The sequence below is a fragment of the Archocentrus centrarchus genome, chromosome 8 (assembly GCF_007364275.1).
Source record: "Archocentrus centrarchus isolate MPI-CPG fArcCen1 chromosome 8, fArcCen1, whole genome shotgun sequence".
Lineage (NCBI taxonomy): Eukaryota > Metazoa > Chordata > Actinopteri > Cichliformes > Cichlidae > Archocentrus > Archocentrus centrarchus.
Genome location: NC_044353.1, coordinates 20076452 through 20094023, shown reverse-complemented (window position 1 = coordinate 20094023; position 17572 = coordinate 20076452). Strand labels below are relative to the sequence as shown.

The 17572-nt window shown below is 40.7% G+C and overlaps 1 protein-coding gene across 2 annotated transcripts in view; it reads left to right on the top strand.

Annotated features, from left to right (window-relative positions):
- prkar1b (protein kinase, cAMP-dependent, regulatory, type I, beta) overlaps positions 1-16176 on the top strand; it is a 62728-nt gene extending 46552 nt beyond the window's left edge. For both annotated transcript variants that reach the window (XM_030735338.1, XM_030735339.1), the window contains 4 exons: positions 2407-2467; positions 4672-4793; positions 13223-13304; positions 13532-16176. In XM_030735338.1, coding sequence (XP_030591198.1) covers positions 2407-2467; positions 4672-4793; positions 13223-13304; positions 13532-13704 — 438 coding nt within the window. In that variant the 3' untranslated portion in view covers positions 13705-16176. The remainder of the gene's footprint in view (positions 1-2406; positions 2468-4671; positions 4794-13222; positions 13305-13531) is intronic.
- The last annotated feature ends 1396 nt before the right edge of the window (positions 16177-17572 follow it).

Below are 17572 nucleotides of genomic sequence, written 5' to 3'. Positions count from 1 at the left end.
GCACTGAAATCAAGCAAAGCGGCAGGTCAGGCGGGTCATAGAGTCACAGCTAATCTCAGTGCCAGCCCACTTAAGCTGATGGCTCAGCTGATTCGCTTCTGTGCATTAATTTGGGCCGATATCATATGAGCTCCTTTTGCCTGCACGCAGCATGCTCACAATTGCTGCATACTGCAAACCACTTTGCAACCCACCTCCACCCCAGCTCCTGCTTTTCATGCCATTTCTGTTGCCATTGAATCCTGCTCTGTCTTGCTGCATGTCCTGTATGACTTGGCAGAACAGAGTCATAACACTAAATGTAAATTTCTGCAGTTTGAATCAAACTTTTGACTTAAGAGACTTAAGAGGCCCTAACTGCATTATGTTTTTGTGAAAATTGCTTCTTCTTACCTCTTTTATACTTCTTGTGTGTTGGCTCTCACTTTCCACCATACCCAGTGGAAAATGACACGTGTACATGTCATTATGTCACAGTTTGTTTACAGTGCAGACATCAGCCTCCCACCACACCACCCATCCTACCGGCCTCCTTATCAGGGAGTCCATTAAGTAAACAGTGTAATACCATTCCCTCTGATAACCACACTCTCTATTGTGTTACTGCCATTCACACAATGCCCACCTTGTTGTGTCATCTACGTATTTAAACACACACAACTACAGACAAAGCCACTGACAAACTGACAGACAACTGTCAACAAACAGAACATGAGACGAAAGGGAACAAGGAGAAATTATACAGAGAAATGAGAGGGGATGGGGGTGGGGGGTACGTTTTTCACATTGGACAGAGATGAAGGTGATGGAGATGGGGTGTAAGGTACAGTTGGTTTAGTCTGGCTTCATGCCACACCTCAAGTCTTTGATGATTCTCCCTCAAAGCCTGCGAACAGACACAGAGGCTGGTTCATCTTTTAGCCACAGGAGGAGTGAACACTGAGGCCAACGGCAGCACAAGAGTTTGATAAATGAAACATGTGCTCAGGCCCGCCCAAGTAGTCAGGATAAAACATAAGACAAAGAGAGAAAAGATGTTCACTAACACAATAAATGACAACTTGAAATTTTAGAAATTGAAATTTAGAAACACATTATTTTCATTCCATCCACCGCAGTAAGCTGCTTTGAACCCCTACGATGTTACTCTGGCCCACCCAACCATTCATACTGCAGTCGTATAAATCACATCTACTGTATTGTAATGTTATTTCATGTACACATGTTAATCCTTTAAGCCCTGCAAGCCTGTCTGATTAGCTCTATGGGGAGACTTTCAGAACTGAAGACCAACTTAACATCACTGTGGAAGTGTGTGTGTGTGTGTGTGTGTATGTGTGTGTGTGTGTGAGGTAGAGCGTACATGCGTTAGTATTTGTATTTGCTTGCTTAACGAGCAAGTTTCATCTCTGCGGAGACGGCAGCAAAACATAAGTGGCAGAACTAAAAACAGACTGCATGCTCTGCCTGCACACACTGATGACACACACACATGCACACAGACACACAACTCAAATCATTTCTCCAGGAGGGAGGCAGTGCAGGCTAGAATTCCTTTAATCAAGTTGTTTACGATTCTGACTTTGACATTGGCTCGCTTGGGAACATTTTCTCCCCTTTTAAGACAAAATGTGAAATTATATGAAATTAGAGGCAGCAGCAGTACTCAGGCACTTATGCACTAAAGAACACCCCAAGCCTCAATATATCATTTCCATATGCAAAGGCAGGGCGGACAAGATCGTCTCCTCGCTCGCTTTTTTCCTCTTTATGCTCCGGCTCCCTCTGAGTGGTTCTGTTCAGTGAAGGAGAAATGCAGTGAGGGAAGGGGTCCTCTGGGTCTAGACTTGTCAGGAAGCACCTGATTTTCATGGCAGAAGCAGAATGGGGAAAGTCCCCTGGCCAGTGGGTGGGGTGGGCCACACACACAGACATACACATATAAGAAACACATTTCATACACCTGCATAACCACGACCCAATGAACTGTCATCTATTAATCACAGATTTTTTTTTTTTTAAGATGTTGCAAAATAAGTTGCAAAAAATGAACTTGAGATGCTTTCAATTTGAACTCTTTGCAAAAAAAAAAAAAAGGCGCAGATTTCATGTCTCTTTCTCATATGTGCACCACAAATAAGTAATTATTTTTAATCTTTTGACTGGAAACAAAATTTCTGCTCTTTGGAATTTTTTGATTAAAGGAGTAGTCAAAATATTTCTGGTGTTATCTCATAAACCAAACCTGCTTCTTGAGAACAAGGCTTTCTGATTAATGGCAATGATCTCTTGTGTTTTGGCAGAAAAATCATAATTATGATGTGACCATAGGTGTGCATTGATACTATACAGTTATAACAACTTTGTCAAATGGTAAATGTGCTTTTTTTTTTTTTTTTGTTACAGGGCAGCACTCTGAGAAAGAGAAAGATGTATGAAGAGTTCCTTAGCAAGGTCTCCATTCTTGGTAAGTCTGTACATTAAAATGTAATATTTAAAAGATGCACAGGATGCATCTTTACTGGTCAATAGATCTCATTCTTTTACACTTTGTCAATCCATTTAGAAGTATGCTAAAATCATATGAGTGTGTTTACGTGCGTATCTATTGAGTTTACACAGGTCAAAGAGTTCAGAGTGCAGAAAGTTACTTATATACTGTAGATTAACCCACATAAACACAGGCACACGCTGTCACACAAGGCCCATATCTGAGTGAGGTCTGTGTGTACAGTCCTAATCTTCTCACACCGTTCATGCTAAAGCCAGTCACACTGTGCACTGTGTAATGTCTCCATGTGGACAATTAAGGAATAGGGAGTTAAGATAAGCCTCTCTTTATGGCTGGAATTTGGATAACACCAGCCTGCACAGGCCATTTGGTTTGGAGAGATGGCGAATGAGATTCATTCAGACTTCCAAAATGAGCTGCAATTGGAACTGACATCTCATCCCTTTCCACTTGATCGTGTGTGTGGTGTATAGAGTAAGGCCATGCCCCCTGTACAGAGTTATTAGCTGGCTGAGTAAACACATACACTCAATCCTGGTCTTAGGAGAATGTCTTAGCGAGGTCCGCTCTCTTTTCATTCAGCTCTTTTCTTCCACAGCTCCCTTTTTGACAGCCTTGTTGAGGCCTGTATTCAAACACCACCCGCCTCCCTCTTCGAAGTGCTTTTTCTCTCTTCATTCGCTTTGCTCGGCCCCTTTGAATTGGAGGAGGAGTAGGGGGTGGTGGTGTTTTTGTTTGTCTTTGATTTTTGAGATAGCCACGAAATTGGGTACAAGCCCTTGATGTCATGAAGTGAAGGGAGAAAAAAAACAACCTGTTGTTTGCCATACACACACACACACACACACACACACACACACACACACACACATCTCAATAGGCATTTCCTTGTGTCACTACGATGTATGTGTGTAACAAGGTGATCCAAGTGGTCGCAAGTTCTGTGAAGCATGAAATGTAGGTTCTTTAGTCGGCACATTTGTGTATCGTGTTACCCTGTTAGTTAAGGATCACCTCTATAGGACCTGCTGCCTTTAACTTGCAGCCAGAAAAAAGACGTCCATCTGGGTCGAGCAGACACCTCGGCCCCACTGGAGGCGATACTGGACACCTCCAAACCAGCAGGCTTACCTTAACTAATCCTGAGTGCATACACATTTATGCACACACACTGAGATCAGTTACTGAGCACATCGTGGACAAAGAGATACTGCTGTAGTTTTTACACCTCTAGCTCATGTCTTTGTCAAATCAAAACATTGAATTGTCTAGACAAAGCTAAAGACGAGCAGCGCTTTCACTGCAGATAAGTCGCATTCCACACATAGATGTAGATGCTGTTAAGGCAACAATAAGCTGCTCTATTTTTAAAGGATTAGTTGATATGTTATCAAATGTTTGTGTAGAGATATTTAGTTATTAGTGGGTCCTGTTTCTTTAAATATCATTTCATCTGAATTGCCTAAAACTCCTTTGGTTTAAACATTTTTCCCAGTGAGATGTTCGACTGTCTGTGTTTCTGGTTTCTGTGAGAATACCAAGAGTTTCTAGAAATATCTCAGGCTAACCACGCCACTGTTTCTGTGGTTGGATAATCGTAAAGACTATCCGACTTGCTCAGAAGAAACTCAAAAAGATGCAGAACTCCTTCACATATCGTGATCTCCGTTTCTGTTTTAAGAGATGTTTAAAAAGTTCATAAAAGTTAAAAAATACTTGAAAAATTAACATTTTCAGAGTTATTACAGCATTGTTGATAGAATTGTAATCCTGTGTAATAGTATATTTGGCTACATTTCAAATAATTTCACTCATATAGTTATAAATCATATTCATGGAGTGTAACTATAAAATCACATTAAGTGGAAGGTGACTTGATTGCACTCACTTTAGGAATATAATCCGGCATGTGTTTTAGGGGTCAGTTTCAAGGTGTTTTAGCTCCATGAGATCCATGAAATTAGGGAGCAGTCTGGGGGTCTGAGATACTCGTGTAATGGTTCGTTTTCAGTGACTGGATTGTAATTAGTGTTCTCACCAGCTTACTAGACAAGCAAAAGGCTCCTTCTCCAGGCCATGAAACAGTAATGAATATTGCATACTGCTCAATATAAATAACAAAGACCTCTCAGTAATCTGTATTTGCTGTCCTTTCACAGAGTCTTTGGATAAATGGGAGCGTCTGACTGTGGCCGATGCCCTGGAGCCTGTTCAGTTTGAGGACGGAGAGAAGATTGTGGTGCAGGGAGAACCTGGTGATGATTTCTTCATTATAACAGAGGTAAGGTCTGTGAAGAATATGCAATTACATCTGTGTGAGCTATTTGAGTCACTGCAGTGTGTTGCAGTTCTGTCAAGTGTTTTATTTCTAGAATTACAGTATATGTAGTGGTTTCATATTACTGTCACATTTCCTGTAAGCTCTAGGTGTTGACATACCAGGGCCTAAAAACGTGTGCATGTCATCAGAGTCATCAAGGGGGGGCGCTAGGGTTGATGTAAATGTCATCATACAGAGATGTTGGTGGGCTATTTGCTGACATTGCAAGTGATCCCAGTTTATTGCCACCAGCAGACAGAGTACCCAGTGCTCCCCTGCCCAAGCCTGCAAACACACAGATTCTGTCCAAAGAATGGCTCCCTCACACTGGAGGCTTTGTGGAATAGGGCCCCCGGTGTGGCTTCATGAAGGGCCCCCTGCCTGTCATCCTAACGCACTTTTTATTAACTCCATACTTATACAGCTTTCACTAGCGTCAGAAGGGCCGTCCAGAGGGGGTTGGGGCACAATCTGCTGTTGTTGCGTCCTCATTTTCAGACTTTTGGGTTAGTCTCTTCCTCAGAGGACAGACTAACTCATTCTTTCTGTCACTTACTATGCTTATCTAACCAACTCATTTGATGTCCATCAGTATTATGAGAAATTCACTGGTTACAATACATTGAAATGGCTAAGTCAGAGGTAGTTCTTGATCAGGCTTGCTGAGTGATGTGTCAGCTTTTACCCTTCTTTTGGCTCACACTCATTCTCTCCCTTCACCTGTGCTCCTACAGTACAACACTCTTTTTCTCCATCATTCTTTTTTTTTCTATGCTTCTACTCTCCTCACTGTGACCCTCTTTATATGTTTAGTAAACATTCAGTTTCCAAGTATTTGGACTGTTCCAGCTCAACTAATTTCCACTGCAACTGTAAGAGCATCTACGATGGGTCAAAAGTGTAGCACTCATGGTCACTCTTACATGACCCACAGCTGGCTCATCTTTACTTTGTGCTTCATTTGCTGAATTTCAAGCTGTAGATAATACAAGGTTTGAATCTACTCTGAGGCCATTTACTGCTCTCTTGGCTTTCCTGGCTTCTCTCCACTGTCCTATTTCAATAAAGGCTAAAAAGCTGGCCCACATTAAAGCTTAAGGTCTTTGACATCATAAGTCCATAATCTCTAAAATTACCTCTGGAACTCCAGAAATTTGTAATAACTGACAGGAGATGTCAGTGGTCTTAATCCTGTGTGATAATGCCACATCCATAATTTGTAAAGTAAGCATTACTTCCACAAATTACCTATTATTATTATTATTATTATTATTATTATTATTATCCTATATCTTGCCAAACAATGAGGTCATGTGATAATATTAGTTCTATTTAAATTGGCATCTTGGTGATTTTCTTCTTTATTTTTTGCTTTGTGGAAATTCTTTTTTTGCCTTGACAGTAGTGGACGGCTCCTGTAACGTCACACCACGTAGACACGTTCATAGAAAGAGCAAGTGCTGGCTTTCAGCAGGCTCAACTGTTTTTATGTTGTATCCTGTTAGTCTAATCACATGCAGATGTGCTGCACAAAACACGGATCTGGAAGGGAAATTTCAAAAATCACATGAAATTTATAAGTAATGCTTTGAAAAGTAAAAAAAAAAAAATACAATTCCTGTCCCTGTACTTATTGACCACGCTGTATATATTTCACATACATCTCACATTATCTTACCACTGGTGGTCATGTCTAATGTCTCCAAGTAAAGCTGCAGAAGTCTTTTTAAAATCCAGTTTTTGCAGGAAGTGTAAAAGACACAACTATGTATCTGTGACTCATCAATCTGAGACTTTGTGCATCCCAAAGTGGAAAAAAAAAGGGCAAAATATGTAGAGGAATGTGGGGGGGGATTGCAGGATGGAAAGATGGAGGAGGAAAAAGGAAAAGGAAGAGAGATGCAGGAATCCACTTTAACAGGCAAACAGCCCATTAAAGGCAGCTGTCTAGGTCTATGTGAATGTGTCACAGTGTGAGACTCATCAGTTTAAAAACATACTCAGCACTGAGGAAGGGGACCAGTGTTTTTCCTATTTTTCTAGATCTTTTTTTTTTTCCCCCTAAATGCTGCTTCCTCTTTAATGCCATCATTAAAGTAGTCTGTAGTTGGTCTCTTTCTTGAATTCTTTTCCTCTTTCTTTTATTTCCCCCTTTTTGTCTAAGCTCCTGCTTTTCCACCCTCACTCACTCTCCCCATCTCTCATGCAGCAGAGCCTGAGTTTCCCAGAGCAGGGTGGACTGTGGTGGAATGTGTGTTGCTGACTTTCACACAGGGTCAGGAGCCCTCCTGGGAGGGAGACGGGAGAGAGAGACAGACAGACAGAGGGATGAGTCAAAGAGGGCAGGGACATATGGGTTGTGAGGAGGTTGATTCAAAAAGGACCACATGTAAAGAGTTAGAGGATTTTTGGGAGTTTGTGTTACAGTAAGCTCAGCCTCCTGTGCTCTCACTATCTGCTTCTTGTGATTCTTTTTATTTGTTTGTTTTGTGCTTTGCTCAGTCAATTACCCTCATTTCTTTTATTCTCAGTTGCCCACCCTCCCTCTTTCTGTCTCCTTTCACTATCTTTTCTTGTTTGGGGTGGTTTTGGTAGATGAAGCCAAAGACAAACCCAACAGTCACAAATTACATGTTCCTGATGGGGAAGATTAACAAAAGGGAGGTATAGAGCCATCACTTTCTCTTCCTGCTTTGAGGAATGGGGCCCTAATGAAAAGTGACATGTTTACATTTTTTTTTGCACACACTGTACAAACAAGCCTTCACAAGCTCCAGGGGCCACTAAGACTCAGCCTCACCTTCCCTTGCTTTCCATCCCCTCTGCCTTTTTTCGCTCTTCTCTCTCTTTAGTGTTCTTCTCACCTAACGTGCACTCTAATTTTTCCATATCATTCATTCAAACCTTGCACTGGGGGGGGGGGGCCACTTAAAGATTAAGAAACTTGTTGAATATCAAAATGCCCGAATGTGTCCATAATGAGTTGCTGCAAGGTACATGTATAGTATTATGTGTTGCCACTTAGCTGTAAGCAGAGGTGGAAGAAAAAGTTACTTTTGTGTCGCGTCCAAGTCCAAATCTGTGTGTTTTCAGTCGTTAACAAGTCATTTGCACCTTTTATACTGTGATCTTTCAAGATTGCACAGAAGACTAGAGTCCATTAACCAGGAATAATGGCACATGACCCTTAAATTGTGTCTTTTTTTTTTTTTTTTTTTAACTCCAGATAATTAACACATACTTAATGTACTTTTACTTCCACTTTAAAAGCTCCAGTTTTATCTGCATGGAAGCATTTTTCAATGCACTAAATAGATCAAATTGATTTGAATTGACTTTGAAGAGCAAAGCCATAACCTCCAGTAAAGGGATGGACTGTGCTCTCCCAGGCAGCAATGCAGAACCATAACAGCAAGAACTTTCCTATACAGGGAACAATCCCAAAAATGTTATTCTGTTAATTTAATCTAATCAATCAATCAGATTTGTCTTTACATGAGATAACTTGAATTGTAAGGTAAGTGAACAGATGACATGCTGCATAACACCATTTTATTCTTAGTTTTTCATTTTTAACTAGAAGATCGCTCAGAGAGCACATCCTCTGGCAAAGCCAATGTCCTGCTTTTAAATTCTTAATGAAAGTGACCCAGATCTGCACCAACATAGATTTGTCTTTCTTTGCCCAGCAACACTCCACCAGTCATGAAATTAGTTTTTGAATGATAAACAGGCAAACAGCACTGATCACATATCTTTCACATACCTTTGTCAGAGGAATTATTATTATATTGCCATTTATATCAAAAGGGAAAGATAATGTCCAGCTGAGGTTACAGATGCCAATCTTTTTTTTTGAGGCTCAAGTCAATCTGATTTGAGCCTCCTGAAGTCCAAGTCATACGTCTCTGCTGCTTGATGGCTCTTGATAACGTACCGTCCTCTCTGCTGATGGGTTCACTCTCATCTCTTCCAGTCATCAGTGTAAACTCTCACATTTGTTCTTTGACCTCACAGAGAAGTAATCATTGCAAAGGAGTTTAAAGGGTCCCTGTGGGTCCTCCAGATGACAAATCCTCAGTGGATTGTCTACAATACATCTCCTGTATCCACCTGTAACCTCCTTGTTTTTGCTGAAATGCAATTTAGCTAATTGACTTTAATATTGCTTTCACAGAATGAAGATCAATGCGGCTCATCTGAGTGAAAACAAGCCGCTAAAGATTAACAGGCCTCATTTGAGTTGGAGCATTTTGAGTTATTTTGTTAGAATAACAGCCCTCAGGCTGTTGGATGCAAATCCTGTGAGAAACAGTGTTGTCCTACCGTGCGCTCAACAAGTGATCTATGCGTGTGTGCTGGCGTTTGAATGAGAAGGTGCAGACTCTGTTGATGCTGGGTGGTCTCATGAACAGGCTACTCAGGATATCACCTTTCTCCACTTCTGCGTGCGCCTCTCTTTCTCTGAGCACGCTCAAATTGTTGTCATTTCTTTCATGCAAGATGCTACATTTTAACATGTCACTACAAGCTGATGCGTTTTCTGTGTGGTATATTTGTTTAAGTACGTATACACAGCAATAGATGCAACTGTGACCGGTCCCTAAAATATGTCCAAAAAGCATCTGACACTGCTTCTTTAAGTTGAATGCTTAAAATGGCTCACAAGATTCCCTTCTTTGCCTCTCACCTGCTTGTTTGTATTCATTTTCATTCATTCATATTCTCTGTTAGTGTTTCTCGCTCTGCCTGACCTTGTCTGCCTTCTTTCATTGTTACCGGTCCTAGTCACCCTGTGTTGGGTAGGGGAGGCTCTCCGATGTTTATAAAACAAAGTATCTGTGGAGCAGAGCTCTAGCCGTGGGGTGGTACAATGTGAGATGGTTATCTGGACCACACTGGATGAGGCCTGTTCACCAGTGAACTACTGTACTGGCAGTACTGCACTGTCTCACTCACTTTGTTTGGACATGAATAGAAAGAAGAGGAACCCACTGGCTGTAAAGACACGAGTCTGTGCCTCATCCACTTTATTCTATCTCCATTCCCATCTTCTGGTTTTTGGCAGTAAAACCACAGTGGTAGAAATTTGCGAGTGAATTTGCCAAGATGGAAAAGATTCAACAAAACGTGACTAAAGTGCAGTGGAAACAGGCTAACAATGGTGATACAAGTGACCTATTAGTCACTCCACTTACGCTCCATTGGAGAGAAGAAAAATATCAAGATGATGGAAACATCAGATATGTGTGGATTGAAACACTAGCTGTTTATCTTAATATTCTTATCTCTATAATAGCAGTAGTGGCTGCTGGTTTTGTCAAATGATTAATGGTTAGATGAAAACTGATGAGGTATTAGGACGGGAAAAGTGTTTATTATATTTTTGGAAACATTTTTATACCTTATTAGAACTGCGTGAAATTAGGCAGAGTATAACATGCAGTGGCACATGGCAGACGGAAATAAATTGGATTTAAAATAATTGTTTATGTAGCACTTTCATAGCAGTGTTACGAAGTGCTTAATAACTGAATCAACAGAATAAATTATTTTTAACTATATGAAGAACTGTAAAACACTTATAAAGTATATTAACAGGAATACAAATGTAGCTATAATTTAAGAAAAAGAAATTTGGTAAAAGGGACTGATGGAGCTAATTTTTACTAATGCAATTCTTTGTGTGGTGGGTGTAGCTGTATATGCTGCAGTCTACAAACCCTCATCTTCGTTATACTGTGTGCACAATGTGGCTCAAATGTCACAGAGGTTAATGTGCCATGAAAGCCAACTTGGTCACATAGCAGCATTTTAGTGAACCACAAAAGCAAACTGTGAAGCACCAACACAGAACTACTGCTGCTGCTGCTGCTGCTGCTGCCGCTGCCGCCGCCGCTGCCGCCGCTGCTGCTGCTGCTGCTGCTGCTGCTGCTGCATGGCCATAAGGAGATGAGCAGCAGCCTGCTCCAGCTTTAGATTCAGAGCAGCAGAAAAATGAGGACACTTGTCTCCATGCATTGACCCTCATGTTCGGGGCAGTGCAGATATTTGTCCTGTTTAACTTCTGAGGCTGGCTACTCTTTTATCGATATGTCTAATCAGACAAATTTGATTAAGCAGTCAATTATATGATTATAATGTAGTAAGTAAACATACACACTGCAGTAGCTTTACTATTTGAACCTGTTTGAATCTAGTTTAATGTAGTTGTGTACTTTTGATTTCAGTTAAAGTGCACCACTACAGCAGGAAAGAAATCTGACCACAGCGACGTACACACGCACAGCCCAGGACCTGCTTTGCTGTTTATTTTGGACGGGATATCCACAGTTAGCAGTAAATAACTGCACAGTTAGGAGCAAGGCCAAGTTTGTTATGGCCAGCATCAAAGGCTGCTCCTGTAATGCTTCTCTTTTTTAACCAAGCCTGACAGAAGACAAATGTGTTTTTAATTTGGTAGAAATAAACACATTTCCCAAAACTGAATATAGTGTACACTATTAAAAAGCAAAGACTTTGATTATCTGACTATGTTATAAAACTCCAAGGGTGCATCGACATTTTAATAATAAAAAAGAAAAAAAAAAAAACATTCTCAGATCTCTTCTAGGTTTTCTTTTTAAGAACTTTTGACACCCAAAAAAAAAAAAAAAAAAGTGTTTTAATAAGCAGTGCCATGAACTGTTTAGCACATAAAAATTAATCATTTCTATAAAGGTGCATACAAAACCTTTCTTGCTGTTAATCAGATGCGGCTGCCTTTTCATAGACACGCAGACACAACTACAGTTTCTTAAGCCCTGGGGATGAGGATGGGCTGGTGGACCATGTGGCTCATAATCCAAATTTTTTGTGGCTATGCAACTACTTAAAACATCACCCTCAGCCTTCATGACCTACAATATCCCTGCTTTGTTTTAATATGGTTAGAAGGCCTTTATCCAGAGATAAACGACATCATGGAAGTTTGGCCAGGCGTCGCTTGGAAGTGGCGTTCACACAGTCTTCTCCATTTACTTGAACAGTATCGCCCCCCCCCTCCTCAGCTCATTTCTAGCACAAACTCACTAAATCAGACACACATATCCCTTTCTCCGAAATACAGTATTACCTTTGTGTGGCTGCAATGAGTAGCTGGCAGTTTTGAGGTTCTCATTAAGGCTCATTATATTCATATTTAGCATTATTAGCCTGGTCGGCACAAGGAGGATAGAGAGAGAGAGCAGAGAGAGGGATTAGAAACAGAGAGGGAGAGTGCTGGAACCGTCAGGTCTGTTATATGAAACAATCCAAGACAAGCTGGGAAGTTTCTCTGCTGAATCTTTACATGCCACCAATTACAGCAGCTTCTGAGTACATGTAAAGGTCTAGAAAATATCAATCTGCCCCTACATGTGCATGGCAAAGGCAGCAGCTGCGCTTTAATGTGAATGTATGCACATGTGTGTTCTGGTTTATATGCTTACTCACACACACAATTTTGTCAACAGCTGCAAGATGTGACTGCATGAACTGTTACCGTCTGCTGGGCGAAGTGAACGGAAATCAAATTTCCTCTCTTATGCTTTTTAGATGAGTCACAAATGCACATAAACAGCAGTCAGTGGATGGTCGGGTCAGTCTCTCCTTCAGTTATCAGCTGTTGTTTTTGTTTTGTTTCTGCATGTATATATGAAAATTTTCATTTTCTGATGGGAGCCTTGCATCTGTGTGAATGTTCTTACTTAGCGCTGTGTTATTTTGTGCGCTTACAGATGTAAAACAGGCTATTAGCAACGTGCTGTTCGAGCGGTCTTTTTATGTGTGTACGCGAAAGCGTTCCCGTTTTCTGAGGTCGTTTGAGGACTGCGTTTTGGAGAACTCGCACTCTTGGACAACACAGTTGTTTCCATTTAATGGCTGAATGCAGATAAAGGGGATTATGTGATGGAGGCACTTAGGAATCAGTTCAGCCTCTAAAGGGCTTAGATGTTTATATTTATTACACTCTGGAGGAAATAAAGCAGAACCAATCAGTTTTTGTATCGCATGCCCTTTTGGGATACATGTGTGTGTGTTTGTGTGTGTGTCTGTCTGTTTTGTCTCTGCTGTCCCACACAACAGGTGTCCATCCCACAGAAAAGTGGACTAAATCCTGTGCACCTGTGTTCTTATGAAGCAAAGGAATTTCTCTTCAGCTTAATCCTCCTGATGATTTTCACTTCTTTGCTAAGTAGCCCCCCCTTTCCCTTCTTCATATGCCGCACACAGACACACGCACACATACACACACGCACACACACACACAATCCTTCCTCTTCTTCTCCTCCTGTTTTTTTTTGCCTCTGTGCCTCCTTTTTTCCCTCACATTTTCAACTTTTTTTCCCCTTTTCTTTTTCTGTGTCCAGGGAATAGCCTCTGTTCTGCAGCGCAGGTCTGACATTGAGGAGTATGTGGAGGTTGGACGCCTTGGACCTTCAGATTACTTTGGTAAGTGTGCCCCTACTACTGCAAAATAAGCCTTTTGTCACATTACATCGTTTAATAAATATTGCAAATATGAATATTTCTAGTAGAAATAAACAAGCAGCAACTTGCATTCAGTAATGTCTGAGGTCAAAATATGGGATGTGAAAACAAATCATCATAAAATAAATGTATTTAAAGACATCTAAGAGGATTATTCTCTCTGCCTCTCCCTCCTTGTCCTCATGCAGGTGAAATCGCCCTGCTGTTGAACCGTCCCAGGGCTGCCACTGTGGTCGCCCGCGGACCCCTCAAGTGTGTGAAGCTGGATCGGCCCCGCTTTGAGCGTGTGCTGGGTCCTTGCTCTGAGATTCTCAAGAGGAACATCCAGAGATACAACAGCTTTATCTCTCTCACTGTGTGACATGTGGCGCCCCCCACCCTCCCATTTGGGCCCCACCAGCAGGGGTGTGCAACATCAGCATCAGCGTTTTGGTCAGTGGGTGGGAAAGGGGTGAGGATGCGGGGTGAAGGATATGGGTTTTACAAGCCCAGATTAGGGCGCTCATTTCCTGCCTTTTTCCATTTTGCGCGTTTCTCTCTTTTTGACCTTGTGCACTTTGACTTGATCTGTGCTGTCACGTAGCTTTATGTCAAAAACAACACGCAGGGGTGTGAAAATCAGACGCAGGGCAGAGGTTCAGTTAACTTTTTTTACATAATGTAAACGAGTCATGCATACAGTGTGTCAGCTGTATGCGATTCATGTTTCAAGACTGACAAAGAATGGCGTTTGCACTTTGGTTCATTAGTGGGAGGGTACGGATAAATTCAGGAAATAAGAAGGAAGGAAAGTCATGTTTACGTGCAGTGGGGGAAGAGGAGAGACCACATTTCTTTGCAAGCTGGCTGTGGTTTGCCTTTTTTCATTTCTGGAGGTGCATGGTGCCATTTCTAGATTGAATCAGACATGCACTGCACAGATATCTGTTCTGTAAAATGTAGCTGTTATACGTATGAATAAAATTAAATTATTGGCTGTTTCATTCATTTTCAGTGCTTCTTGAAATTTTACCTTGTATTGAGTTGGGAGGTTGTTAGAGGCATAATTGAGTTCAATTTGAACTTTGTTGGTATTCTGTGTATTTCTTTTTATGGAAAGACCAAAACAAATACTAACTTTATTGTACTAAAGTATTGTCTGTGTATCAAAGGCATTTATACCTTATTCATCTCCTCAGGACATTTTTCTGTCCAAAGCACACCAAACAGCAAAATAAAGTTTCAAGGTACACCTGTATTCACAGTCACACATAATTGCCTCTGTGTCACCTGACGAGTTGTCAGATCTTCTTTTGATTATTGGCAGTTAAAGGCACTTTTGAAAGCACAGTTGCGGCTTCTGGATCTGGCGTAGTACCTCCATTTTCTGTATGTTGTGTTGCTTCTATTTTGTGGGATTTCTTCTTCTCTGTAATGAGCTCCATGCTCCACTGCCATATCACTTTCCTCCATTGTCTTATTATACACTTCCACATGATCCGAAAAAAGGTCTTCCTGCCTCTGGAAGCCTCGACATCTCGACAACTGCATGAACAAAATGGCATTTTTTAAAAGGACCTTTTAACCTCTAGACTTTTAGGCTTTTGCTCTGAAAGGAAATCGAGTGCTTGCAAAGTTTTGTGCAGTTGTGCAATGCATGGCTGTCACAACATGACAAAGCACACCTAGACTTACCTCATGGCACACCATTTATGGATTAGTGAACAAAAATATGGAGACCATAGTTTTAGATGCAGTGTCATGGACGAGTAATGTCTGGCTTTGCAAAGCCAGAGGTCATTGTGCATCCGAGGAGACGTGAACAATTGCAGATTATTATTTATTTATTTTTTTGCAGATCACATAAAAATTTTGCATTATTAAATTTTTCTAATTAAGTGGGTTTTAGAAGATCTTGCTGCTGCCCGGTATGTGGTTCCTGGGAACGTCAGGACTACTACCCCATCAAATCCTGCGTTTACCTTTTATTGAGGCTCTTGGCTTGTTTTGTTCATCCTGCTCAAAAGCTGAAGCCTCATATGGTCCGTGTATTGTCATGTCCTTAGTCTGTTTTATTGTGTGTCAGACACATACAAGCACTGATCAAACTTTGTGTAGTTTTTGTCATGAGGAAAGTCTCACCTGTTCAGCAGTGCAGCTCGGTGATATCTTGGCGCTCCGTGGCACAGAGAGATGAACTAACTGAGGCTTTTGATACACAAACAACACTTGTTAGTGAATTAATTGTTGCCAATAAGAAAAATACAGGACATCACCAAAGTTTATCCCCTAAGATTTTACACTGTAATATGTGATGTGTCAAAAAAATATGTATATTTTTTTGAGATTCCTCTCCATCCCAATGTCCTGAAATTCACTCAGTCTTAATCTTAAGTCTGATCTGTGAGCTGTGGTATTCCAAACAAACAGTTTGAAACACACTAACATGAAACACACAACCATACTGTATATGCGTGCACTGTCTCAGGACTAAATGCATTTTCAGCACACACACACACACACACGTCTTACCTGATGCTTTGTTTTTTCTTAAGCTGATTTTGTTTGATGTTTGCTAGATGAAAGCTTTTGCACCACTTCAGAGTTTGTACCATACAGCAGCTTGATTTAGGTGTTTTTAAGACATGAGTTCTGTGTTCTGAATGGGGGGGAAAATTTTAAATATATAAATATATACAAACTTGTGTTGCTTTCCTTTGATCTGCTGTAATCTGTCAAAGTTGCACAACTGACCCGACAACTGATGTTGTAAAAATCTTTATGTATTCTCTCTCTCTATCTTTTTCTTTTAACTATCAAACCATCTTGAACAAATAAAGAAAAGCTTCTGAAATTGTTTTTTTTTTTTTTTAATTATTATTTTTATCCTCCTGCACAAAATAAAGTCATACTCTCATCCATGAGGTTTTACCTTTGCGGTCTATAGACTCAAACTACAAGGCGTTGAGCCATTGAATTTGGCATATGTGTTCTCTACCCTTCACAGATGTGCAATATTCATATTCCTGGATGTTTAGTACCCTTTGTACACTTTGGCTGTAGTTATCTGAAGTGGAGAGGAAACAACATGGAGGATTTCAGGCTGCTAATACTATGATAATATTATGCTAATAATACGCTGCCTTTTTCTCGTGCCTGAAAGAGCCGGTCTGTTTACAGTAACATCACTTCTAGGCTGCAACCTTATTGATTAGCCTGTGATGGCAACTTCTGATTGGCTGAGCATCATCTAACACGTTGCTCAGGGATGACTCATCATTGAGCAATATTACAGCCATAACTACTCCTCAGCAATATTGCTCAAATGTAAACCGCTTGGTTGCCTTATGATTATAGTGATGTTGTACATAATGCATTGATATCAGCAGGTTGTGTAGTAATATTCCTGCACACACCTGAGTATAATATGATATGAATACTTTGTATGTTTAATGTCTGGTTTATTGTTATAGATAAACAGAAAGACATCATGTAGTATAAATCCATGTACTAGAGTGCAGTATGTACTAATTTCTTTGCCATGGAATTTTTTGTCTCTCTTCTAGGATGTGGTTACCAAAAACTATTTGTAGAATTGTTGAATATAATCCCAGAATATCAGCCTCTTACAGCATGTTTAAAATGATGTTGGTTTAATGGGTATTGTTAATACTGAAAACACATTTTTTGCTGGAATGTGTATTATATCTTTACTAACCCAGGGGTGTGAATGTTTTTGGATAAAAGTTTAGGACAAGACCTCTGAATTGGAGCAAAATAGTTTTGTAGAAATTAATAAGATGTCTGCTGAAGAGTTTTCTACTATGAAATGGGGCTGTAATGCTATTCTGACGTCTACATTTAATTTATATTTTTATTCATCGCAGGAGGATATCCCCATCTGTGATGGGGCTTGTTTTCCTTTCCAATGCAACTGAGACTTTTTCCCCCTTGTTTCCCCTTTTTATCCCAGCTTCTGGCTTCTGACTAATCTTAGTTCTCTTTCCTTTCCTCTATACCTCCCTGAATGCTAATCATCTTTCTTCTTTCTCTAAACTACTAACTGTCACCCTCAATCACATTTTTCATATTTATTCCTGCAGGTACCTAATCTCCTCCTTGGCCTCCCCGTGCTCCATCTGGCTCCCTCCACTCGTCTCTGCTCTCCATCCTTCTCACATTAAGCCAAGTGTCAGTCATCCGTCAGGCGAGGCTGTCAAAACTCCGAGCTCCTCCCAGCCAGTTTACAT